The 27662-nt window shown below is 41.7% G+C and overlaps 1 protein-coding gene across 6 annotated transcripts in view; it reads right to left on the bottom strand.

The window, feature by feature from the left end:
• PIK3CG (phosphatidylinositol-4,5-bisphosphate 3-kinase catalytic subunit gamma) overlaps window positions 1-27162 on the bottom strand; it is a 35721-nt gene extending 8559 nt beyond the window's left edge. The window contains exons 1-11 of one of the 6 annotated variants that reach the window (XM_043463035.1): window positions 26796-27106; window positions 26588-26666; window positions 22894-24900; window positions 19454-19519; window positions 19116-19341; window positions 17628-17731; window positions 15026-15172; window positions 13402-13492; window positions 12368-12498; window positions 11276-11387; window positions 9769-9926 (exon numbers count right to left, since the gene is read on the bottom strand). In XM_043463035.1, the coding sequence (XP_043318970.1) occupies window positions 9769-9926; window positions 11276-11387; window positions 12368-12498; window positions 13402-13492; window positions 15026-15172; window positions 17628-17731; window positions 19116-19341; window positions 19454-19519; window positions 22894-24888 (3030 nt within the window). In that variant the 5' untranslated portion in view covers window positions 24889-24900; window positions 26588-26666; window positions 26796-27106. The other 5 variants (XM_043463034.1, XM_043463033.1, XM_043463036.1 and 2 more) reach the window with 5 other exon arrangements.
• Between the last annotated feature and the right edge of the window lie 500 nt (window positions 27163-27662).

Here is a 27662-nt window from a genome sequence, read left to right as displayed (position 1 = left end):
AGGGTGTGGTGAGCTGGGGAGATAAGCCCCACTCCCACCAGTGTTGATGGAGGGGGTGTCTTGGTCCTGGCCCCCGAGGTGGGCAGGACAATGGAAGCCTATGGCACCCAGCTACATCTATAGGAGGTTCTCTAGCCAGCAGGGGCTCCGATGGACACTCGTTCCTTCCACCCAAACCCCAGGGGTTTGATTTTAGACTCAGATGAAGGGTCTTTCCCAGCGTCCTGACCATGCTGTCTCAGCACAGGCCTCTGGTTTGAGCAGCTGTGAGGATGTGGCTTGGGGGAACTCAGGAGGAAGCACAGAATGCAGAAATTGCTGGCTGTAGCAACAGAATTTTCCCTTGTGCCAGGACTGTGGGGCACTGGCCTCAGGCATCCTCATTCTATCCTTCTCAGCCGTCGGTTGAGGCTTTGTACTACTGAGCGGAGGAGAAGGGGGAAGGGAAGACCCTGATTTGGAGGACTTGGTTTAAGGCACTTGTTAACAAGTGTGAGCCCAGGGAACAGTGTAACATTATTACTGTCATTGGCTGGACCACTACTCATGAATAAGTAGATTGAGCCTACATAGTATACCTGCTCTTTATTTCAGAGTTGATTCAAATACCTTCACTGACAATATCAAGAACCAAAAGAAAGATTCCTTTACAGAGCTACCCTTCTTGTAAGTCTTAGGAACAAAGGAATTCATAACCATTTCAGGGTCAACACTTTGACTTGATTCAGCATCAACTTATCAGTTCACTCTGCTGAAAACAAAGTCCTTTCTATGCATAATCTATTAATTTTTTAACCACCAGTGAGCTATGGCTGCTTAAATGGTCCAAAGTCATGTGAAATAGTTCCACTTTTTCTTAAAACCAAATGCCTCCATTCTCAACTAGAAACAAAGAGGAAGTAAAATACTACTGTACACAGCCATAGGAATGAGGAAGTAACCTCAGGGCCATAAAACAGAAACTCCAGAAAAAGAATTTAGTGCTGAGAGGAGAGGGAAAAATAACACTCACAAATACTCATCAATGAGACAGAAATGCTCTCACCCACCTACTTTTCCTAATTAGTAATGTGGCCTCTGTTTTATTAGAGGAAGGAGACAACAGGGAAAATGATATTTCATTTGAAGAGGATTTCATTTCTTTAAATAAAAATAATTCACCTGACTCAGCAATGCCTTTAGAAGTTATTTTGGCAAAACAGAGAGGGTCACTAATTAGCAGACCTAACAATGTAGGAATCTGGTAAATCTGAAAGAAGAGTGTGTCCAACTCTTTGCTGTGCATTTGCGGAGTTTGACTTAGGATTGTTGTAAGGAAATAGAAATGATTCCCAGATTAGCTCTGTCTACCAGGGGAAGGGCTGTACTGCCTTCTTCTCAAGTACTTGGCTAGGCACTCATTAGAAATCTAAAGGTTACAATTAAACTGTTCTACTTTAAATATTCTAAATAGACTGTATGTAGGGGTGTGTGCGTGTGTGTATTTGTCTTTTAGCTTTGTACGAAAAGAGGGTTGAAGGTGGATTATTTAGATACATAAGAGTCACAATAACATTAATTAGAAGTGGGTAGTAAAAGCAAAGGGGATAACACGGGAAATGATCCACAATGGGTTTGGAAAAGAGATGAATTTAAAACTATATATCACAGATCCTACAGACTTGCTAAGGGCAGCCTTCAAATAAATCTTCAGTCAAAAGGAAAGGTGAATCTGTTACTTCATCCAATGTTCAGAATATTAAAAAAAAATCTATTTGTTTAGGAGAAACACAGCTTTTCTGGAGACCAAGACCTAATAGAACTTTTGCAAGAGGATCTTTATAAGGAGTTTACTTTGTAACATGGTGAATAATGTTCTTGATAATATTCTGATGGTAGACAAAACAGTTCTCTAAGAGAAACTAAACACAGAGAAGGATGCCAGTTGGAAGGTTACTCTTGATAAATGTTTAGAAGTAACAGGGGTCTGATCTTAGGAACGGAGTGACATCGCATGCTGGTGGATTAATGCACAAATCCAAACCAAGGCCATCTCTCCAGTCTTGTATTCCTATCTTTTCCAGAAAAGTGATAAAATTCAGCAAAGCTTATCTTAAGTTCCAGCAATTCTACAAGCCCGTGCAAGCCTGTATCTGGCAGAGAAGTCACACCAACATATTCCAGCTCCTACCCATGGCTGATGCAAACCCTTCTCTGAGGGCATATTCCCATGGGGAGCGTGAAGAAAGGGTGAAACTTCAGGCTTCAGACCTGGGTGGAGGAGGCTGAGCTCCATGTCATTAGTGGGCCAGGGTGCAAATCCTGAGAGGATGCAGATCGTTTATCAACTCGGTATAGCAATTCAATAGATAAACTCATCTCCCTGTTGAGCTATAATAGGCCTTGATCACATTAATTTGTGATAAATCAATTGAGCTCCAAGTGGTTTCTTTGCTTGTCTCTCTACCTTCCAATCCAGCCAATTCACTGCTTCAAATTGGACACAAAGTTCCCTTCTTGACTCAAATTCTGCTATACTCTCCCACATATACCTAGGTTCAACCCATTCCAGACAACTATACTTTTCGTTCATAAAATATTGATACTAAATAATAACTCCATGCCCTTTCTCATGTTCTTCTTTCTGCCTGACTGTTTCTTCCCCTCCCTGCATCTGCTTGGCAAAATACAACTGAACTCAGATAAGGCCTCAGATAAAACTCTCCCTTCATTGCCACACCCCTCTTCTACCCCCCAGGGCGGGAGTCATTGCTCCCTCTGCAAACCACGGGTAAAACCCTCAACCTCAGAGCTGTGTGCGTGTCTCTTCTTCCGTGCGCTGGGCCGAACTTCTGCTCATGCCAGCTGTGCCCAGCAGTGCGGCCGCCACACCGCTAATAATCTGCCAGTGCATGATGGATGAATGCTTTCTGTGCCAAAGCCAAGTTCAGTGTGGGGCAAGACTCACTGCTTCAAAATTAGGGTGGAGACTTCCCTGGTGGTCCAGTGGTTAGGACTTCACTTTCCAGGGCAGGGGGTGTGGGTTCAGTCCCTGTTCGGGAAGCCAATCCCACATGTCACGTGGCCAAAAAGCCAAAACATAAAACAGAAACAATATTGTAACAAATTCGGTGAAGATTTAAAAAAAAACAGTCCACATTAAAAAAAAATAATAATAATAATCTTAAAAAATAAAAGAATGAGGGTGAATCAGGGACCAGTCATATATAAAGAGGGTTAAACTAAAGGTGCAAGCCCTCCCTGGATCTGGTACAGGTCCCAAAAGGTAGTCATGTGTTGAATGGGTGTATTCTTGTGGACTGGGAGAAACAGGGCCTGGTGAATCCAGCAGGATGGAGCAGGAGGCTGAGAAAGCCCAGCCTGGCAGGCAACAGGTATAGACAGTCAGAGGTGTAGACAAATGCAGGGGTCATCACACAAGGAAGGGAATGGGAGCCTAGGACTGGGGAGTGATGGTGGGGTGGCCTCAGTCCTCAGAGGAGTGTCGGATGCTGGGGTCTCTGTGGCTGGAGTCAGAGAGAGCACGTGACTCTCCATCAAGGCAGCAGCAGGAGGGAGCACGGTCCCAGTTCTAGAGGCAAGTAAACAGGCAGGACTGACAGGTTAGTAGGAAAAGCTAAGGCTTTTCCTATAGTAGCCTGGGATCTGAGATGAGAGCGAGACCAGCAGAAATGGATTTTGAATAAAAGTTCCTGGGCATTGGAGCTAGGACTCTGTGTAGTGACTTGTTGCAGGGCTGAGCCTGATGGTTGAGGGGCCTGGGGATGCCCTGGCTTGGGGACAACACTGCCTGTGGAGGTGACACAGCAGAACCTCCTAGATTAAAGCCACACCATGAAGACTCCAGACCGCTCTCTTATCAAACCCTTTTGAAGAGTGACACCTAGGGGCAAGTGCCTCTTAAGTATGCTCATCACCACCCGTGTGTGAACTGTGCATGTGAAGAGGTTATCTGACTCCCCTGACTTCTTCAGCTCCATCTGACACACATTTGCTAAGTGCCTATTGTGTGCAAAGAACATCTTCAAAATGCTTGCCTCCACAAGGCCAAGTTTCATTCTCCTTGCAAACGATACTGAATGTACACTCTAGGTCTATACTGCATGTCCTATTGGTGTGACTTCTGCTCTGATGGAGGTGGGGGGGAAGTCATGTTTATGTCAGTGAGGAAATCTCTACAAATGTGATTAGGCATCAGATGACATTAACATGTCTGTATTATTTACCAAAGCATTAGGTTTCATAATTAGGCTTACTTCCTCTCTGGAGGTATGGTATTTAAAATGCATTGTAAAGGCTTATTAACTAACATCCAGGCAATGGCAGCCTGTGAATCTGTGCCTGTCACCATTTCATAAACTCACTAAATACAATGAACTGTGGGAAAGGAAGAAACCTGAGGGGTTCCCTAGTCTCATCTAACTCCTCCTGGGGCAGAAATTGCTCCTCTACCAACTGGAACCACGTGCAGGATGCAGGTCAGACGTGGTCCTGCTATGATGGATCCTCCGAAGGCAACAGGCAGGGGGCTGTGGCTGGGATAACACCAGGGACCTCATCTAGAAGGGCAGTGGAGGATGTTCTGGGGAGGAGGCCTGAGCATGGGGCAGCTGAACTGGGGGGAAGAGCAGAGGTAGGCCTTCTTGACCCAGTGAGAGAAGGCAGGTGAGAGTCATAGGGTAAGGCTGGAGGGGGGCAGGGTCTCTGAGGAACAGTGTCTGGCAGGGCAAGCTTAGATGTTCAGATTTAATTCAAAAGGAGATGAGAAGCCACTAAACAGTTTAAGGAGAGGGAGTAACACTGTGTCTGGTTCTTAGGTTCAGTTTTTAACCAAATTCTGATTCATTTGGTCTTGAAGGTGATAGTGGTTGAAATGGGACTAGAAGTCAGATCCAAACTCAAATTCAGCATTTTTCCAACTACAATGTTCTCTCCTCATTCTTTTCCTAATCCAAATGACAAAAGAGAAGTAAAAAGTTTGAAATATTTAAAGCTGCAATGATATCATTGATGAAAGAACTTATTTAGGTAAAAGACAAAATGCATAATAGAATAAAGGAAACAGTAGAAAGTTGAAATGCCAGGCTAGAAGAAGTACAGGCTAGAATCAAGAATGCCGGGAGAAATATTAATAACCTCAGATATGCAGATGACACCACCATTATGGCAGAAAGTGAAGAGGAACTAAAGAGCCTCTTGATGAAAGTGAAAGAGGAGAGTGAAAAAGCTGGCTTAAAACTCAACATTCTAAAAACTAAGATCATGGCATCTGGTCCCATCACTTCATGACAAATAGATGGGCAACCAATGGAAACAGTGAGAGTCTTTATTTTCTTGGGCTCCAAAATCACTGTAGATGGTGACCGCAGCCATGAAATTAAAAGACACTTGCTGCTTGGAAGAAAAGCTATGGCTAACCTAGACAGCATATTAAAAAGCAGGGACGTTACTTTGCCAACAAAGGTCTGTCTAGTCAAAGCTAGGGTTTTCCCGGTAGTCATGTATGGATGTAAGAGTTGGACCATAAAGAAGGTTGAGCACCGAAGAATTGATGCTTTTGAACTGTGGTGTTGGAGAAGACTCTTGAGAGTCTCTTGGACTGCAAGGAGTTCAAATCAGTCAATCCTAAGGGAGATCAATCCTGAATATTCATTGGAAGAACTGATGCTGAAGCTGAAGCTCCAATACTTTGGCCAACTGATGCGAAGAACTGACTCACTGCAAAAAACTCTGATGCTGGGAAAGATTGAAGGCAGGAGGAGAAGGGGATGACAGAGGATGAGGTAGTTGGATGGCATCACTGATGCAATGGACATGAGTTTGAGCAAGCTTCAGGAGATGGTGGTGGACAGGGAAGCCTGGCGTGCTGCAGTCCATGGGGTCGCAAAGAGTAGGACATGACCGAGTGACTGAACAACATCAGCTAAAATGCTGACACTGTTGTTTTTGGAAGGTGGTATAGTGGGAAGCATTTTATATCCTGATATTTTAAATATTTAATTGGCTTTTTTTTTTTTTTAAGGAAACATTTACTACTTTTAAAACTTAGGGGACTTCCTTGGTGGTCCACTGGTTAAGACTCCACACTTCCAATGCAGGGGGCGTGGGTTCCATCCTGGGTTGGGGAACTAAGATCTCACATGCTACGTGATGGGACCAAAAAACAAAATTAAAATTTAGGAAAAAACCCCACATTCTTAGATAAAGTAAATGGGAAGCCAAGTTTCATTTTCCAGGGTTATCGGTGTATTTGTTTGGGAGTATGTTGTATAATTGTTCAGGGACATTTCAAACAAAATGATCCTCAAATACACCACCAGTGGGAAAATCATTGTTTTTTTTAAAAATCTCTTTAGTAAAGGAGAGTTATTTACCCCCCCCCCGCAGAAATTTATTGATCAAAATCATCATCATTGCAACATATCTGTTTAGCACCCTAAACAGGGCGCTGCTGAAAGCAAACCAGATGATCTTGGGTTCGAGGAGTGGGCCTTGCTGTGTCTTATTACAGCGTGCTCCTGAACTCGGCCCTATTCTAGAAATGACTCAGGAATCTGGTCCTAGGTTCAACCAGCTACTTCGGAAAGGAGAGGGGGTGGGACAGAGCCACACTTTCCTCTTTCAGTTCCCCTGACCCCAGTCCTCTCATTACGGACTCAGTAGGCTTTTCTGTCTTTGTGGAGCAGGCTCCCCTCACCCTTGACAAAAGTGGGTCAACTCTTTACGGTGATTTAAATGTGCTGCGTGCATTCATGAACCTTATCAACTCAAATTTAGTGGTTCGCTGGAACCAAGGACACCTTTCCTTCAAAGAATAAATATATATGACGCTTCCTACTCAACCTAGAAATGGCAGCTTTGTCATACATGATCCTTGGATGCTCTTTAGAGAGTTGGAAGATGCTCCCCTCCCCTGACTTTGCAGGACTTCATCTCAAAAAGGAGCACAAGATGAGAAACAGAAAATATTCTAGAAGGCTTAGTAGTATGTTTAAAAAAAACAACAACACACACACAAACACAACTGTCAGCAGGTCTGAGTCAAATGATGAAAAAACTTGCTGCTCATCTTTGTCAAGCTGGAAATTTTAGCAATTCTGCATATGTAACATTGTATACATACATGTATAATATAAGTGTTTAGCCTTTTTCCTCTTGAGAGTGAGGAGGGGGAAAGGCAGGGAGACCAGCAGAGAAGAGGGCAGGCAGAACAAGCAGAGCTCAGACCCCTACTTGCTCCTTAATAGGAACGATGCTATTTTTCATGTTTTCTATATTGTAGTGCTGCTTGAGATCTCATTTCAGAGAGGGCTTCTCATCCTAAAAGTGTTCAAAGTTGGAAGAGCTGCTGTTATACATGTGACATGGACACCTCATTGACAGTTCCTGCTCTAGTCCGGGTCCTGAGCCAAGCATTCTACATATTTCATGTAAATAATCCCTAAAAACCCTATTTGAGGTGGGTCTTAGAATTCCCACCCCACAGAGGAGGAAACTGAGGTTCTGAAAGGGTACGTAATTTGTATTATATTCGTAGGTTTTAAGACGCAGAGCCAAGATGCACACTAAAGTTGGTCTGCTCCAAAGCCCATCCTTTCAACTACAATGCCATGCTGATTTGTTTAAGGTTCATTTACAGGCACTTATAGAGTATGCCAGTCCTGTAAAACAGTCATAGATAAATACAATAAAATTGACAAAGTATGTTTTTGGTAGTACACATGCACCTAGAATGTTGCTTTAATGAAAGCAGTTCTAATGGCTCAAAAAACAAGCTTTCAGTCACAGAGGATGTAGAAACGCTTCCAGACTGGAGGGACAGGCTCCCTGCAAAGAATTGTTGCTTTGGGAGGAAGCTGTCCGGACAGGGAGTGAGCCTGTCTGTGGCCTCCCCAAACCCCAAGTCTTTTCATTAAAGAATATTTTGAAACTTAAAAATGACAACAAGGAAGACTAAAGGGGAAGTATTGCTGGGATTTGTGGGGTGATACGGGCACTGTAGGATGGGAATTTTGTCAACAATAGTTCAGATGAGCAGTCATTTTAGGGACAACCCCTGGCCAGAACATATATAGAGACACATGGAGAGACTGTTGTCAAGACCCTCGTTTCTGTCTAGGTGTTTAAATGGCACCATTGCTGCTGTGTTTGTTCAAAGCGGATGAACCTCATCTCCAGGAGACGAGAAATGACTATTTATTATTTGCTGCTGTTGTTTAGTTTCTAAGTCATGTCCGACTCTTTTGCTACCCCACGGACTCTAGCCTGCCAGGTTCCTCTGTGCATGGAATTCTCCAGGCAAGAAAGCTAGAATGGGTTGCCATTTCCTTCTCTAGGGGATCCTCCCAACCCAGGGATCAAACCAGCAGCTCCTGCATTGCAGGTGAGTTCTTTACCACTGAGCCACCTGGGAAGCCCTAATGAGTATTTCCCTGCTCCCCCTTTAAATGGTAAAACTCTTCCAGGTTGTGTGTGTGTATGTGTAACCATTTTTCTCTTCCAGAAAGCTGTCACAATATGTGATCTTTTTAACCTTAAAGAAAAACAGGACTGAAATGTGTCAAATCCCTGGAAATAGTCTGCAGCCCAGTTGAGTTTACACAGAAAAACACTGTAAGTCCTAAGACCATCTGGCCACAGAGATCGCAGTTTCTCTGACAACACCCCTGGTGCTGTGGAAGGGGAAGTCCGGTAACCACCACATCGAAAATCAGCCAGGAGAACAAACAAGCACAGACAGGTTTCAAAACAATACATCCCAGTTCCTATTCCCCTGAATGTCAAGGCCCACGGCATCTCCCAAGGTTAATATGAGCCTCAAGATGACACTCAGAAAAGAGAGTGAGTTCTGAAATGCTGGATGCCAATCAAACCATGTTTCAAAGGTGTTAAGGGGGAGGCTATTTAAAGGGAGCTTGAGACCAACATGCATATAAAGTAATCACTCATTGCCTCTGCTGGTCTGGTTTGTGTTTTGATGGCTTTAAAATAGGTGTATTGCAATAGTCATGACAACTTTTCTGAGTTCATTCACAGTTATTAAATTTGAAGGAGCAAACATTTTACTCCTTGGGTATTTGAAATACTATTTGATAGTCAAAAGTGGATGTAGACCAGGAAGGAATAAAAGAGAAAGTCAAATGCGGACACCCTTAGAGAGATGGGAGACCCACGGAGGAGCGGGTGGACAGGTGAGCGGGACAACCTGAAGCTCTTGGGACAACCTGTAATAGAGCTGACAAGGTTTCCAATGAGAGAAGGGACCTTCCTTTACAGAAAGAGACAAGCAAGAATTCCTTGTGTTATTAATAGTAACTGATAAATACACACCTGGAGCAAAAATCAAGAGAAGCTCACCATCATTGGTGAGTCCTAAAAAGACATGTAAAATCTGGATCTTCTAGGCAGCATCTTGATTAGGTAAATATTCAAAGGCTAAACCTGCCTGCCAGGAGTTCTTCCTAAAAGCCCTCTCTTCAGGGCCACATCATCCTGCTATATATCAATGGGACTATATTAACCAGTCCCATTGATGATGGAATACCCCTACTTGCTGTTTGGTTTTAGGAGGGGATGAGTGGGAAGCAGCATTTTCCACTTGGGGCAGGAACAGACGAGACTGGGAGGAGGTGGGGTGTGGGGGGCGGGGGGAGTCATGCGAGCAGCGGGTGGGCAGAGGCAAGAGGAGACGCAGAGCGAAGTGAGAGGTGAGACTGCGGTACCATCTGGTTGGTGTTCCCAGAAGGCGGTCAAGAGGGAAGCAATTACCTGAAATTTCTGGAAGTGTAGACTTGTCTTCTTTCCAGAAGTCCCCATCACAAACAGGAAGTCTGGAGTTAGCACGAATGGCACTCTCTCTTTATTAATGCCCAGGAAACTTTTATAATTTCCAAGAATGTGCCCAAAGTCAATATGAAATAGATTTCCTTAAGAAAAAAAAAAGTCTGACGTCATTATACTGGCAACGGCACTTGCAAACAACACCCTGGTCTGTTCATTTCTTGACATATTTTGCAGTTGACTGAAAATGAGCTATCTTGAGTGTGAGAGCTATTTTTACTCTCTGCTTGTGATATATTTTGTCTTAGCAGGTGCGTGCCGTAAGTAGCCACAAAGCACTCTTCGAAACATGCATAGTTTTGATATCCTTCTGATGCTCTTTAAATGACAGCCAAATACCATTACAAAAACTCTTGTCTCAGAACTATTCTTACAAATATAAATCCAAACGCTCTGGTGTATATATGTCACCATTATGCCTAAGACTCTCTTACACCCTTTATGGAACTCAGGAGGGACAGAGATGTCTCACTCTTACAAATAAAACATTTGAATTTCCTTTGGGTCAGTTTCTACCACTGTCCCTGTCACCATCACACCTCCCTTCATCTCTTTTCATTTATTCAGCCCTCTGTCATCTGAACGGTCCATAAGTGCATTATCTCTTGATTCCCGAAGGTAATCAGCAATTTACCCCAATATGGTGTTTTGTTTTGTTTTTTTCTTTTTCCCCAGGCTTCACTCTTACATTGGGGCTTCCCTGGTGGCTCAGATGGTAAAGAATCAAATTTCTTAGAGAAAAATGTCATGGCATGCTGCCAATACTGACCACTGTTAGACAGTGAACCAGAAAGGATGGGTAAGTTAGGAAGGCGCAGCATTTTAGATTTAAGGGCACTGGTGACTTTAAAAACATCTTATTTATTTGGTTGAGCAGCATGTGGGATCTTAGTTCCCCTACTTGGGATCAAACCTGTGCTCTCTGCATTGGAAGAATGGAGTCCAACCACCGGACCCCCAGCAAATTCCCTTACTGGTGACTTTTTCGTTGCTTCTCTGTACCATCTGACGTTGCTGATCACAGCCACCTTCCTAGCTTTCCAGCTACTGTCCAGCTTGTCCTTCTGAAGTCCCCTTTCCTGCATCTTTTTCCATTACTCACTCCTGGGTCCCCCCTAGGGTGATCACAGCCTCTGTGTCTCTATACAATAATGACTTCTAGATCTGTGCTCCAACCTTGACTTCCATTTAAAAGTGACTCTGTGCTGGGTAGGGGAGGGGAGGTGGGTAGGGTCAGGCTGCGTAGTTAGTATTCAATGAGTTCCCATTAGGTAAGATGAAAAAGTTTTGGAGATGGAAGGTGGTGATGGTTGTACAGCAATGTGAGTGCAGTGAATGCCACCAAAACAGACGCTTAAAACTGGTTAAAATGGCAAATTTTATGTTAGGCATATTTTACCATAATCAGAAAACATTACTCTAAAATAAAACTCACCTGTCTCTGAGATCATAATATTGTCATTGTGTCTGTCGCCTATCCCAAGAACAAAGGTTGCCACACAGTAGCCAGCACAGGAATAAACAAATCTCTCCACCGCTGCCTGAAACTAATTAAAATGCATCTGAATATTAGTTGTGTTCTAACTACAAAGAGCGGCATGAATCTATTACAAAGGACTCCCCAAAAGATGCTATTATGGGAATCATTTTCAGGGAGCAAGTCAGTGGTACCTGGTTTCATTAAAGTTTTGTCTTTGAGGTGCCAACTTTCTCCATTGCTCTCCTTACATTCTAGGTGAAGATACAGTGACTCACAGCATGAGAAGGAAACGATAGTCAAAGGACAACAGTAATGTAATCAAAGGGTTCACTGCCTCTCCACGCATCGCTTGCCAACAACAATCCAGACCCCATAATGATTCCTCCTTTGTTGGTGAACATATGTTTGCTTGTGACCACTTAAAGTATGCATGGGTTCACAAATCCACACGTATAGCAGACTAATAAATGCTACTAATTATATTCCCTCCCCCAAAAAACTGCTACCCATGCAAACGAGAAGTGCTAATCCTGTATAGCAGAATTTTAACCAGCAGCCAAGCAGCCTAACCACACAGCTTGTGAAGGACTTGCACATGTATTTCCGAGGAATGGAAGTAGCATTTTCAACATCCTTAATTTACCATTTAGATTAGGGTGCAGGGGTAAATTGCAAATTACTTTTTATGATCTGGAGTGTTTCCAGATCAGAAGGAGTTTGTCTGCGGTAACTAAATTTTTCTGCTTAACGACAAAAAATAGATGGTCCGAAAAAGTGCTAACAAATTACGTCCCAGAACCAAATTTTATGCAAAGCAGGTCTGATAATCAAAAGAGAAGCAAATGCTTAGTGAGATCTGAATGAGCGCCTCTGTTTTGCACTGATCTACTATGTCACCAGCATTTAAACCCGCATGAGCTCAGGAAGAAAGTGTTCCACAGTGTGTTAGGAGGCATGGCAATGCAGACCCTGTGAAAACATGTCATTAGACTGCTGTATCTCACAATTTCTCAGGAGCCTTGGGAGTGGAGAGAAGCAGGAGCTTACCTTTTCTTCAATAGGGCATTTTTCTTTGAGCCAGTGACTCAGCACTTCATCTTTAAAGGCTCCCGTGTTGCCCACTGTGCTTTGCTGAATTTTGGCGATCGTTGTGGCATCTTTTACAATCTCAATCATTCCTGTGGGAAGATGAACAGATCTGATGTGAACTGGAGCCAAGCACCTGACCCAGAGGAAGAAAGGCTGTGTCTTTGTTCAGAGGAGGGCAGAGAGCTTTCTTAACCAGAAGGTTATTTTCCAGGTTCATGCTGGTGGTTTCCTTATGAGGAAGAGAAAGAAAAGGAGGCAGATAGGGAAGTTGTGTGGGACCTGCTTTCAGTATCCATGAATGAAAAGAGGAAAGGGCTGGTTTTTGATAAGCAAAACCATTAATATGCCAAGCACATCTTTCTTCACTTGGCAACCTGTTCCTTTTTCTTTTTTAAATTCCAGAGTCAAATGGGAAGGCTGTTCTCTACTTCTCAAATTGGAAACTGGAATAAAACTTTGTTTAATTGAAATTAAAATGTGAAATGTCTACAAAAGCACCTAAGAGGAGAGTACATAATAGCTTTGATAATGTGAAGTCAGGCTCATAAAACAAGTGGTAGATCTTTCCATTTACTTTTGAATGTTTTTTTGTGAGAGAGAAGTTTACTATGCAATGAAAAGAGTGAAAGTTTAGAGGAGGGAACAAGTTCTTGTTAAAATCATTTCCATATGTAGTTACAAGGAATTAAATCATGCATTCATGTATTTTCAACATGTGCATATTAAACTGAGAGTAACATTCACTAGCCTTGGAACATCTTCCTTTTATGTGGATTATGATTGTAATTTTTCATTTATTAAAGGCCTACACGGTCTTAAAAAAATTTGGGCGGGACCATGTGGTCTGCAGAATCTTAGTTCCCCAGTCAGAGATTGAACTCGTGCGCCCTGAAATGGGAGTCTTAACCACTGGACCAGCAGGGATGTCCCATGGGATGATGGCCTTTCAAATGAGCTGAGCAGTATATTCATCTCCCGAGGTCCCCACATACCTATTTTGTCACCAGTTGAAATGCAACCATATGGCAGGAGGCACAGATCCAAAGATTCAGTCTCCCAAATGGACTCCATGATTCGTAGAATCTGGGCATCAAAACACAAAACCGTTTCTCTTACAAATATATATTTCTCTTCTCCATTAAAAATGACAACAATCTTTTTTGGTAACACAAAATAGTGAAGTGAATGTAAAATATATAAGTAGTGAATGTACTTTTATTTGTCAACCTGGTACTCTAATGTTTCCCTTCCTTGGGAGCCTCAGTTTTGGCTCCTGAGTGGTACTTTGGAGAAGAGGAAAGTTGGATTTCTTTGGGGGTAGGTTTTAGCCATGATTCATCTATTATTCCTAGTTACGTATATTTTGCCATAATAAATATAAGTTCCGTTCTAACATCTTTACACATTTTTATCCATAAGGCCCTCTTGGGCTCCAGCCAGGGCAGCAGTAACAATGACAATAATGATAACTGACATTCACTGAGGCTGTTTTATGTTGATCCTTTGCATTAACCCTCTAGTGTGGGTATGAATATTATTCCCATTCTTTTTCAGATTCTTTTCCACTATAGGTTATTGCAGATACTGAGTAGAGTTCCCTGTGCTATAGAGTAGGTCCTTGTTTATCTATTTTATATATAGCAGTGTGTATCTGTTAATTCCAAACTCCTACCTTATCCCATCACACTTTCCCCTTTGGTAACCATAGTTTTGCTTTCTATATCTGTGAGTCTATTTCTGTTTTGTAAATAAGTTCATTTGTACCATATTTTTGATTCCATGGCTTGCCTATTTTAAATAAACCACATGACATATTAGAAATTATGTTACTTCTACAGTATTGAACAACTAGGGTTCAGCAAATATTACTTTACAAATCTGCAAAGCTAAAATTTATGTTTAAAAGTATGAAAATGATCGACATTGATACCTTCATCATCCACCTTCTGTTCTACAAATCTGTTCACTCTTATTATGTAAACTGCATGAATTCTCCAATCATCTCCCTATTCATCTTCTCCCGCCATCCTATCAGATCATTTACTTGAATTTGTGTATGTGGATATATACCAAAGGTGACGTATGTAAAGAGAACATCTGTGAGTGTATGTTGTTCGTTGTTCAGTCGCTAAATCATGTCCAACTCTTTGTGACCCCATGGACTGCAGCTAGTCTTTCTGTTCTTCACTGTCTCCTGGAGCTTGCTCAAATTCGTGTCCATTGAATGTGTAATGAATGAATGTGAATGAATCAATGAATGTCAATGAATGTGAATAAAGTGGATGCTTGGGGGTCAATGTATCTCTATTCCATGTTACCACACTAGGAATGGGGTGTATAGAAAAGAAGTTAGGTGAGGGATGTGTTTCAGGTTATTTGGGAATGCTGGATATGTATCTCTTCAGGAGTGGACAGAACCATGAGGCTCACTAGATTCATATCTAATGGTCTGTGGCCATACTCCCCCAGTGAAAACTCATATGTTATTTTTGATCACTGTTCATTATACAAAATAGGAGAATGGAACAGGGTCAGTAGAAGGTATTTTTTTTACAACTAGTATAGACTTCTTTTTTTGAACAACTGAAAAAAAAAAAATCCTTAACAGCAGTATACCTGTAAAATAAGCATGTCTTGGCGTAGATCATCGCCGTGTTTAAAGATAATTCCAATTGTTTCATTTGATAGAGCTGTAGGGTCGGCACATTTAAACTCAAGCCACAGGGGCTTTTTCTTAGAGGCCATCACTTTACATTTTTCAATCTGTAAGAAAACAGCCACATGTTTCCTACACACAATTGAAAACACATTGTGGAGACATACCTCTTCCTGCAAAGCATCACCATAAACACCTAGGAAAAAGTTTTCAGTTGGAGAAGGATTTCAGTGATTTGGGTATAATGCACATGGCATTTTCACCAAATGCAAAATGCTAGTGAAACCAATTCACAACACTTAAACCAGTGGCTCTCAAAGTGTGTTCCAAGGAAACCCAAGCATCTGTGGAGTGCCTAAGAGGCATGGCATATCCCATCTTCTGATATTCTACTCAAAGGATTCTTCTACTTTTATGTCCCCTCTAACACAGAGCAATTTTGCTGTTATTTGTTTATATATTTGGCCTCATTCTAAGAATTAATTTGAAAAAAAGAGTTCTGTTGCTACCATAGTGTCTAAACGTGGTTGTTGCAAAATTAGATGCAATCTAATTCTAGGCCAAATCTCAGAAGATGAAATTTAACAGCAATAAATGAAACCCTTGCACTCAGATATTATACAATGCCTTTCCCCTCCAAAAAACCTGCATAACATCAAAATGAATTCAAGGTGGGAGAAAGGTGATTTAGCAGCCACTCTTCCCAAATAGAAAATCTTAGGAGTTATAGCCAAGAGTGAATTCATTATGGATCAAAAATGTGATCTTAAAAAAAAAAAATAAAATAAAAAGTGTGATCTTAAAAAAAAAAAGCAAATGATATGAAGCTGTATTACTATATCATTATTCCTACCAAGTTCTAGGGCTTCCCCAGTGGCTCAGCAGTAAAGAATCCACCTGCAATACAAGAGATGCAGATTTGATCCCTGGGTGGGGAAGCTCCCTTGGAGGAGGGCACAGAAACCCACTCCCCTATTCTTGCCAGAAAAAACCCATGGGCAGAGGAGCCTGGCAAAGAGTCAGATAGGACTGAAGTGACTGAGCATGCACCAATTTCTAACTTCAAAAGGAGAGTAGGTAGTGTGTGCTTTTGCTAAAGAGCCAGATTACTGCTGATTGTATATAAAATTAAACATGGATTAAAGACTTAAATATGAGAATTAAAACTTTAGGAAAAAAATTTGTCACATTGAATTAGGAGGTGTTTCTCCACTTTGGCACTACTAACATTTTGGACTGGATAATTTTTTGTTTGTGGGGGTGGGGGGAGGCTGTCCTGTGTATTGTAGGATATTTAGCAGCATCTCTGGTCTCTGCCCACTGGATGATGGTAGCATTGTCCCAATTGGAACAATCGAAAATGTCTCCAGACATTACCAAACATCCCTTGGTGGAGGAGGTGGGGGTTCAACCCTGGGTGAAAATCACTGGATGAAGCAAATATTTCTTAGGATACAAAATGTGTGAACCATAAAAGAAAAAATGATAAGTTGAACTTAATAAGAATTAAAATCTTCTGCTCTTTGAAATACATTAATAAGAAAATGAAAAAGTAATCCATAGACTGGGAGAAAATATTTGTAAGCTATATACCTGATAAAGGATTTGTATCCAGAATATATAAGTAACTCGTAAATAAGAGTAAAAAGGTAGCCCAAATTAAAAATGAATGGAAGATATGAAAAGAAGCTTCTCAAAAAAAAAAAAAATGGAGAACAAACACATAAGATGCTCAACATCATTAGGGAAATGAAAATAAAAATAACATTGAAGTACTACTTCATACCCATTTGAATGGCTAAAATTAAAAAGATTGATTATAACAAAAACTACATATTGTATGATTCCACTTTGTGACATTCTAGAAGGGGCAAAATTTCATGATGGAAAAGAGATCTGTTATCCAGGATGGAGTACGGAAGGAGGAAAGGACTAATCACAGAGCGGTATGAAAGAATTTTTTCTACAAATTTCTATTAAAATATTCTGTCTTGATTTTGTGATGGTTCAGTTCGGTTCAATCGCTTAGTCATGTCTGACTCTTTGCGACCCCATGGACTGCAGCATTCCAAGCTTCACTGTCCTTCACCAATGTCCAGAGCTTGCTCAAACTCATGTCCATTGAGTCGGTGATGCCATCCAATCATCTCGTCCTCTGTCGTCCCCTTCTCCTCCTGCCTTCAATCTTTCCCAGCATGAGGGTCTCTTCTAATGACTCAGCCCTTCACATCAGGTGGCCAAATAATTGGAAGTGGTGGTGATGGTTCTGTGGTTGTGTACATTTGGCAAAGCTCACTGAACTGTTAAACTTGCAACAGATACATTTTATTGTATATAAATGGTTCCTCAACAAAGCTGACTTAAAATGGATGGGAGATTGCCCAGTGCTGAGGTTTTTAGTACACAGCAGTTGAGGAACGGCTTGACAGAAGCCCATCCAGGGACTTTCCAGCTTCCCTGTCTCTCTGTAAATGTCAGCTTTTCTCCACTAAGGCCTGGTGAAGCAGGCAGAGACATTGTCAAGACATGAAGACCACAGGGAGACATCAAGACGATACCTACCACCAGTGCGCCTGCCTTCAGTCCAGGGTCATATGGAACTCTAAAGCTTTGGGGGAGATTCAAATTCTGCAGGATTTCAAGCTTTTGCTTTAGTTGGAAAATAACTGTAATTGTCAAAAGCACACAAGAGTTATATGAGTTTAAGAAATTACCAATGTCACCTATAACATTTCCTGAAGTCACACATATTCACAACATTCTATACATTTGGTAAGGTGAAGAATAGGAGAAAAGGGAGTAGGTCTCTGTCCTTGAGGAACTAACCTTTCACGGTGACAGGCTTACTGAGAGCAACAAACTATGCACACACATTACAACAGGCGACAGAAATATCTGAATATGTAAATATGCATACCCAGACAGGTACAGAAGGATGCTTTATGAATAATGCTAGGGAATTACTGTAGTTTTCTTTCCAACATGTGAAACTTTAAACTGCCATCTGATTTAGGAAACATATCTGAAGACCATAATAAATGGAATTTGGTTAGGGTTTGGTAAATTCCTTTCAAAAGAGGAAGTTAGGTTGTATGGAAATAACATGACAGCCTCAAAATTCTAAAGGCAAATATATAAATGGAAAATTACTGCCTGGGTAACAGACTGGAGGTTGGTACAAATTTTCCCCTTTCTCTCTTACAAAAAAGGTACAATTATTATCACCATTATTTTTAGGAGACAGCATTATAGGTATATTGAAAAAGAATCAAAGGGAAAAATGGAAAATCAAAATATTCAAAAGCTTAAAATTGGTTGAGTATGTTAGTGAGGGTCCATTACGAGCTATAATGCTGAATCTAGGTATACAAGCATAAGAGATAATTCCTAGCTCAAGGCTCATACAGCTCAATAGACCAGAAAAATGTGTTAATAGCTTTAATTTAACATAGTATCAACTAAAACCAATGGGAATATAGATAAAGAGTGAGTCATTTAGAATTTCTTAGAGATAAGACAACACTGGAACACAAAGGGGGTGATATATATATTTTATAAGAAGTACATATATAAATAAATATACATCTTGCAATGTATGATGTATATATATACATATATATTAAAAAATTGAAAAAATTCTCAATAATTCATTACTTTGAAAGAGTGAAGATTTGAAAATTATACGCATGTTTTGAAAGATGGGGCAGAAAGGGTAACTATTTGGAAATAATTAATCTTTGTGTGTACATGCACAGTTGCTCTTTAAAAATACATCTTACATCTACATAATGCAGTTTTAATTTTTCAAAGAGTTTAACATCTATTATCAGACATTCATCATTAGAATGTAAATGTAATTTCAAAACTTATTAACTTGTAAAGGGAGAACTTGAAAGTTGCTTACTGAAGAAAGATGGAAAATTAAAAAATGTACTCTTGGCTACTGTGAGGAAGGTGTGACTTGCCTTCCAGAAGGAAGAAGGATCCAGGGATGGTATATGGAGAGAAAGGCATTTGGAAAGAGCACCAAGAAAATTGAGCCACCCGTACCTTGGGAGCTGACGTCATACTTTTCGGCAGAGAGTGATTTAATATCAATGGTGACTTTTTGTAACATGTCAATTACTTGGACTTGTTGAGTGAAGTCCCGTAGCATGGCCGTGCCACAGCCCCTCAGGTAGGCCTCCAGGATCACTGCAAACCTCTGCTGATAGTGTCTTGACTGGGCAATCTCACTTCTCAAGAACCAAAACAAGAAGTGACCAATTCTTTTGTTCTGAGGGTGGAAACAAGAAGGTTAAAATTATTATGACTAATGCTCCAGATCTATCAGTCAATTCTCGATAACCTTTTAAATGCCATGCTCTTATCAAAATGGAAGTACTTACTCTTAAACCACGCTTCAGCAGAAATCTGGCAAGGGCACTGTCATGGTATGGTTCAAATTTCACAGCCTAAGGAAAGAACACATTGGCATTTGTGGGACTGCATTCCCCATTGGTTAATCAGGAAACAGGAAATGGAGAAAAATTGGTCTCTGTCTTAGTGGGTTTGTGTGGATAGGAGGATGAGAATCTGACCAGTCACTTAAGTTCAGCCCTTTCTCTTCAAGGACATTTTGGGCCAGAGTGAACCACTTGCTTAAGGACCAGGATTAGAAGCCAGAACTCTTGACTCACAATAATGTGCTCTTGATAACTTTAAAAATGAAGAGGTGAGGGCTTTTGTTCCCATAAAGGGCTTGCCTGATTTTTACTGGAAGGATAGAAGAGAAAGATGGAGACAAAACTATATAAGTGTAAGGAAAGATAGGCTGTTGGGAAGAAAATAGACAGTGGGGATACTGTACACTTGGGGAGAAAAATATCTGTTAGATATGAAGATCCTAAAAATTGTGTAGCTCCTCTTCTGCTCAAGATATATGCTTGGCATCTCACTAGCAAGTCACTGAATGGCCTCCCAGGTTCTTAAAGCAACAGAGTAATCATTACTCCCTTCTATAATTCAGAGTATACAGGTTTTTTGCCTGAAAATCTCTCATTTTATCTGCTTCCTCAAGTTTAGCAGTGTTTAGTAGTTTTCATATCACTTGGCTAATACAGAGATATTTACATAGGTGGCAGCCCTATGGCTGAAAAAAGAAAACAACAAATTAAAAGTAAAAAAAAAAACAAAATAGGGCCCAGGTGGGTGATTGCCCCAAACTCTGCCCCTACCCCCTACCTCATCTGCTTCCCCAGGGCAACCTGGGCAATTAAAAATAAATATGTAGGGGCTTCCCTGATGGTCTAGTGGTTAAGACTCTGTGCTTCCAATTCAGAGGTCATGGGTTCATCCTTAGTGGGGGAACTAAGCTCCTACATGCTACTTGGCAAAAAAAAAAAAAAAAAACCCTGAAAAATAATTAAATTCTAATGGGTGCATGGATATTTATTACATCATTTTCTGTACTTTTCTGCATGTCTGCAATGGATCATAATTATCGAAACATGTATATTATCTATGGTGAAACAGATCACCAGCCCAGGTTGGGTGCATGAGACAAGTGCTTGGGCCTGGTGCACTGGGAAGACCCAGAGGGATCGGGTAGAGAGGGAGGTGGGAGGGGGGATCGGGATGGGGAATACATGTAAATCCATGGCTGATTCATGTCAATATATGACAAAAACCACTACAATATTGTAAAGTAATTAGCTTCCAACTAATAAAAATAAATGAAAAAAAAATGCAGTAAGACTAACAAATACTGTTTGATTATTAGAGGTGCATATATAAAGTTACAGGATAGATGGGATATATAAGTATAAAGAGAAGTTTAAAATTAAATATCTCAGGAGTATTTCCTTTATAAATAGACATGGTCTATCCTTTTCCCTAAGAAACAGGAGAAATTTCCATTCACTTTATGTTTTAGGGTCTGGGAACTTTTGGGTATGATTTCTAATCCTTACTTTGGTTTTCCAGTTTGGAAATGATCAATACTGACTTGATAATATTTCAATTATCCCCATGCTTTCAAAGATGACATACGCTCAAATTGGTGCCACTGTAACTGTAGTTAAGATCTTAATTCTGAGAATGTGGTTATTTAGCCACCAGTAGTCACTTCAGAAATGTTACTAAGTTTTTAACCCAAACGTGAGTCTTTTTGACCTTCTTCGTGTTTCACTTCTGTAAAGATGATGCAGGTCTCAACCAGGAGACCATTTTAATCAGGAATGAATGAGTCATTTGGCCACATCTGCAAATGACTACTCTTCTTCAAATTTAGGACCACAAACTCAATGTTAATATCACTGACCTCTTTTATTTACACGTTTCTAAGAAGAATACTATTCATTTTCCGAGCCTACAAAGTTCACTTGTGAAAATGACAATGTAAAATAATTCAAGTCCCAATGATGGACTTGGGACTTGAAACAGATCCCTTGCAAATTTGCCTCATATTCTTTTTGTTATGGCGAGCTAGAAGACTGAGGATACTTCAATTTTTATTAAATTCTCATTAATGTTTAGGCTAGCCTCTGAACTCATGGGCAGAGAAAAACTTTGGTTATATTTGATTAGATAAAGACAAAGGCCAACTTTATTTCAAGTATCTGAGTAATGGGAAGGTGAAGATTCAAAGTTTGGACTATCCAAAATTTGTATCAGAAAACTCCAGAAACTGCCTATAAATATAGATAATGATTAGACAGTTTGGTGTCCAACAGTTAGCCTGACAAACATCACCTACTCAGAACTGTCCTTGGCTTCTTCAATCTAAATTAAGTGTCCTCAGGATCCCTGACTATTTTCTCATAACATTCTATAGCTTCTCCTCAAAGCGTTTGTCACAATATGTTATTCAGTATCTGCCTGTATGTACACTCATTTGATGTCTGTCTCCATGAACTACAGGCTACACTAGGGCAGAGTCCAGCTGTGTTTTGATCACTGCTCTATATCCAGCAACCAGAAAAGGGGAAGCACTCGGTCTGAGTTGTTGAATTAATGAATGAACACATCTGCTCTGTAAAATAGAATTCTCTTCCAATTCCTGTCTTCCCTCTTCCTTGTCAAGCAGCACAATATACTATGAGAATGTCTATAGTGAGCAAGAGAACCGGTCCTCCTTTATTTAACTTCCTAAGGAAACCTTTGACAAATGATTTAGTCTCTCTGGACACAGGGAAAGGCATATGAAGAAGAGTAGAAACAGAGTACCAGACCTGTCTAAAGAGAGGGGCTTTCAAGGTCCCATCCAGAATTGAAATGTTACTCTATGAATTGTGACAAACATGATCAGAGGGTATGACCTTTTCTCTCTAGGACATACTATCCTGCATACATGCAGATATTGGGAAGCAATGAAAAGAGCAGACTTATTGTCGGACCTCTGGGTTTGAATTTGTCTTTCAAAATATGTGACCTTGGGCACATTACTTAACCTCTCAGTGTCTCAGTTTCCTTATATATAAAATGCAAATATTAACTGGACTGCTATCAACATTGTTGGGAGAGTTAAGTGTGATAATACATGAAAAATACGTAGATCACTTGGAACCTTGGCATAACGGAGCATTCAATAAGTCAAGTCTATCATCAACAGAGTAAACTCTCATTCCCACTGGGCCAGTTCTCCTAAAAATGTGGAATTATTCATGTCATCAAAATGCTGGTCAGAAAGCCCTCAAAGACAGAAAAAAGTAAAAGGGAACATTGACTACTAAAGTAGATCTACTTTGACTGATAATTGACTCTTTGGACAATGTGCACTGGAAGATGGCTTAATATGGCGCCTGTCTGCACATGCAGATAAATTCCTTGAGATGAGTGCCTCCCCTACCTGGACCAGTTGGAGCAGGTAATGCAGAACGTCATCATCTTCCAAGCTCTCCAGTTTCTGAACGGCAATGGCTCTTACATTTTCATCCGAAAAGTTGCAGTCTAGGAGTTGCATCGTTAATCCAACATCCAAAGCACTTTGATCCCAGACCTCCCTTCTGGCTAACAATTGATATGTTTTGGCCACAATTTCTTGCTGTCCCCATTTCACTGAGCTAAAGAGCTTAGGGTATGCTTTGGGATCCTTAAGGCTTTCATATCTGAAATGCCAAAGCAATTCTTTGTCTTCTGCAGTGAGAGGGTTAAGTGGATCAGTGGCTATGATGGCCTCCAGTTGCTTCCGAAGTTGGTTGGGCATTTCTGCTCGTACCCGGTCCCCTTCCGGGTCAGGGGTAGGCTGATGCTTAGGCAAGGCAATGGGGTGACAGTAATTGTCCAGGAGAATGGAGATGGACATTGAGTTTTCCTTGTCGGGGTTGGTGGCAGATGTGAGCTTGTCTGCATTGAAGCTCCCTTGGTCTTCCCCCTTCCCAGATAACTGCCACATGTGGAGCACGTACTCACCGTGGCGCAGGAGGAATCGGTGGTCGATGAGCAGCAAGTTCACGTAGTAGAGAAGCTGAGCTTTGCCTCTGGACTCGGGACTGGGAGTCTCTGCAGAGGCCTTACCAGACAGAACCGGCGCTTTGCAACAGTAGATCTGGAGGTTGAGCAGAGCCCCTTTGGGTAAGTCTTTGATCTTGATACTGAACTCAAGCCACACATTCCAGAGCACCTCCTCCGTGAAGGGTTTGGGGCTGGTTCTTCTTTGACAAAGGACTTGCTGCCCATACTGGATGTTCGCCTCCACAAAAACCGTGAGATCTGCATTCCGGGGCAGGACGGGGATATCGATGCCCCTGATCTTGACCCTGAACTTGCGGTCACAGTCCCACAGGGACACAGTGAACACGCTCTCGTGGTCCTTCCCATGGATGGTCAGCTGCTCATGGTAGCCGGTGACTCCAGTGCAGTCATCCACCAGCGGCCACTCTTCCTTCCTCACCTCGTCCAGGGCTGGGTCCGGCGGAGTGTCAAGCACCAGGTGAATCTCTTCACCGTTCTTAAGGCACTGCCGCACCCATTGGAAGTTTTTGATGGGCGTCTCGCCCACTAGGTACTCATCACGGCCGCAGACACGCAGCACGAAGTCCTCTTCATTCTGGCTCTCGGGGATATCCATCAGGGACTTTTTCTTGGCCATTTTGGTAAAGAAGCTCTGGAGGATGGTGCCCGGGGTGTCATCAGCCGAGACCTTGATGGTCTGGCTGGTGGTGCTACGGTGAATGATGATGAAGATGCAGTTGTTGGTGATCTTCTTCAGCAGGTACTCAGGGAGCGGCTTGGACGTCACCCAGGGGTGCATGGCGTAGAGCTTGGGGTCGCGGCCAGCCACCTCGGCCATGCGCGGGGTGACCAGGCGGCGGCGTGTGAACTCCAGCTCGTCGTCGTGCACATTGCTGACATCTGTGACGTCGTAGCCAATGAGGGCGGTGAGCTGGCGCTGGAAGGCCAGCGTCTCCTCCGAGGGCGCGCGCCGCTGCACCAGGTGGATCTGCCCGGGGCTCCGGTGCAGCACCTTCCAGTAGTGCAGGCAGTCCAGGGTCTGCACCACCTGGTGCTTGTCGTAGATCTCGTACCACTGCCCCTTCTTCTGGTAGAGCAGGAGGAAGTGGTCGGGGCCCAGCCGGTGGTAGAAGTCGGCGGCCACGCTGGTCTCCAGCACGCGCAGCCACACCTGGGCCTTCATCTGCTCCACGTTGCCGTGGCCGGCCACATGCAGCAGCGCCGTTTCGGGGGTCTTGGTGTTGCGCTGGCTGGTGGGCAGCACGAACTCAATGGGGATGAGCTCCATGGAGGACAGGCTGGCCGCCGTGCTGCGCGGCTTCATCCTCCGGCGCCTGCGGCAGGTGTCCTCTCTCAGCACCACAGGCTGTTCATGGTTCTCCAGCTCCATGCCCTATGTGACCTGGGAGCAGAGAGAGGAACAGAAGACTCTTCAGAGGGAAGGCGCTTGCCTTTTATGGTGGCCCGTGAGCTGGCAAGGAGAAGGTGTAGACGAATAACAGGGATGTGTGCAGGAAGTTTGGAGTAGGGGCCCAGGAATCCGGGCCCCACCACTTAGAAACTGGGGGAGGAGCTGCTTAAACAATCTCTGAGCCTGCTTCCTATCCATCAACTGGGGTTAGCAATACTTCAGAGGGTAGACAGGAGCATTAAATAAGGTAATAACTTGATGAATGTGGGCCATGGGTAGATGGGGACTCACTGATTATTCTACTTCTGTTATGTTTGAAATTTTAATTTAAAAAAAGAGAGAGGTAAAGCACTGGTCTAGCATGCTGTCTGATGAACTGTAATGGCTCTAAGTGGTAATTGTTTTAAGCATATTGAAATGCATGGATGAGTCAAATAATCCAACTAGAGCCTCAAGTCCTAGTTTACAAGGTGCCATGTGAGATGCTGAAACAACTCCCTTTGAAAGCAGGCCTTTGGTTTATTTCCTCTGTGTTCTGTCTCACGTGTCTCCTGGGGGACTCAGACACCTTATCCAAGTTGCCTTATGATCCCTTTTCAAACTGTCTGGATCGGGTATCTACGCCCTCATCAACTTCCTGTCCATTTTTTTTTTTCTCTTCATTTTTTTCCTTTCTAGTGAGGAGAGGTAGTCATTTCATTGATAAAACTCGAAAAGATCAGAATTGGTCAAGCTCCTCTCAAGAACACTTGCAGACATTTGTAGCTGTGAATCATGTGTGTAAGTATCTTGGCTGTCATTGCTCCATTAGGGCAGTATCTCAGGGGAGGCCCCAGGGCTGTCCTCTCCAAATATGAACTTTCAAATAGTGTTACCTTTGTACCATTTCATCTCATCTGCTTCTGGAGAACCTATAGGCTAGACAGAAGGACCTGCTGTGGGACCCCTATTGACTATTTAACTTCTTTTTGCTCTAATATTTTCATCTCTATAACTAGAATTCATCAATATATTCTCAATAATTTACCCACTATTTCCACAAATAGTTAATAAGGACCTACTTTCACAAAGTATTTAAGTATAAATGTTACTTATTGCAGTGTGAAACTCTTCAAATAACAATCGAAATGCTTAAAATATTAAAATTGAAATATGAATAAGGTATTTTGATTTTACTATTTAGTAGTACCCTTTAATATTTTGATTCTTATTCTAAAAATCAATTAGTGAAACAAAAATTAATGTTTAAGATAATATTATTCTTAAAGGACTAATGTTAGTGAAATATATAAGTAATTATTTATTTCCTTAAGAAACAGTGAAGCATTTGATATACACCAAAAAGAAGAGTTTGATTAAAAGGCAAGAAAGGCAAGTTTCATTAGATCCAAACTTCTGTTCAAATCTTGACTTAAATTTACTTTTAAAGACAACAGTCCCTCTCTCAACATATTATGAAGTTACACTTACAAAATACATGAAACAAACTGTCCCAAAGAACTGTCTCTTGCAGCTTAAGCCCTTCACTATTTGGTCTTTTGCTACTTTACAGAATGACAAAGAAGAGAACTGTAAGCTGCGAATACTGGCACTAAATTGAAATAAAATAGATCCAAATTTAGGCAACATGCAAATACACAGCAATCACTTCTCCCTTCATGACATCAAACAGACTTACAAGATATGAGATGCAGAAGAAAACTGGCTGACTAAATACTCACTGCTTTCCTTCATGGTTGAGGCTGTGAAGCTTTCTCCTTTTATGAGAGAGAGACGTTAAAAACACTGTTTAGCACGCTAATCGCGAATCATGCATTTGTAAGAACTTGAAGGCTGGCTGGCCCTCCCTCTTCCTCCCAAACAAAAACAAAAAAGGACTGATGCACCTGCAAAGCTATTGCCGGAACCTTGTGGATATCCACACACACGGGTTGGACTAGACGTTGAAACGGACAGTCAGTGGCAGCATCATCAGAAGAACGACAGCAGTTCCATATAAAAATATTCTGGCCGAGAAGGAAGTGTCACTATTCCGTGTCAGACCCAACAAAGGGCAAAAAATAGAAGGAAGCAATACCTGATAAAGCAGCAGAGGCGACGATGTTGAAGGATCATTTGTTTAATTTCTAAAAACAAAACAAATTCAAACGTACCCAGTGTGCTTCTAAACTCTTCCGCTTTTCTGGGTCTCCCTTCACATCCAGATGCAGAGGAAGTGTTGCAGTTACCAGGAAGGAAGTTTTAACCAAGTTGATTATACGTGTGATTGCTCATTTTAAAAGTGTAAGAAATGCATTTCCTGTTAAAGCACACACAGAGAACTAAGCATGAAAGTATATGTATTTTTACTCTACTGTTTTTTTTTTTTAAATTTCGAGAGTGCAAACCAATTATTATAAAATGACATAGATTCAAACCAAATATGCATTCATGAGACACACACATGTGAACTATTTTTCTAGTTAGTTCTCAGTGGAGAGAAAGGCCTCCTAGCTACAGTAGCAGACAGCCAGCCTGGTGGGAAGATTTTAAAGAGCCAAAGGAAACCCATTAGTCCTGCAAAGCCCGTTCAATGAATTTTCCCTCATGGAAATGCAAATGACCCCTTGTTCGTACCCTGTAACTGAGGGATGAGGGAAGAGAAACCTAGTGATCCAGAGGACTGGTTATCAAGCTAAACATTTTCAAAGACAAGGTCTGGAAGTTCATTTCCTTAGGTTGGTGAGACAGTTTTCAATTTTTCAAAACATTTA

This window comes from Cervus canadensis, chromosome 3 (assembly GCF_019320065.1).
Source record: "Cervus canadensis isolate Bull #8, Minnesota chromosome 3, ASM1932006v1, whole genome shotgun sequence".
NCBI lineage: Eukaryota > Metazoa > Chordata > Mammalia > Artiodactyla > Cervidae > Cervus > Cervus canadensis.
Note: the sequence above shows the minus strand (reverse complement) of the source record. Positions and strands in the feature narration are given on the sequence as shown.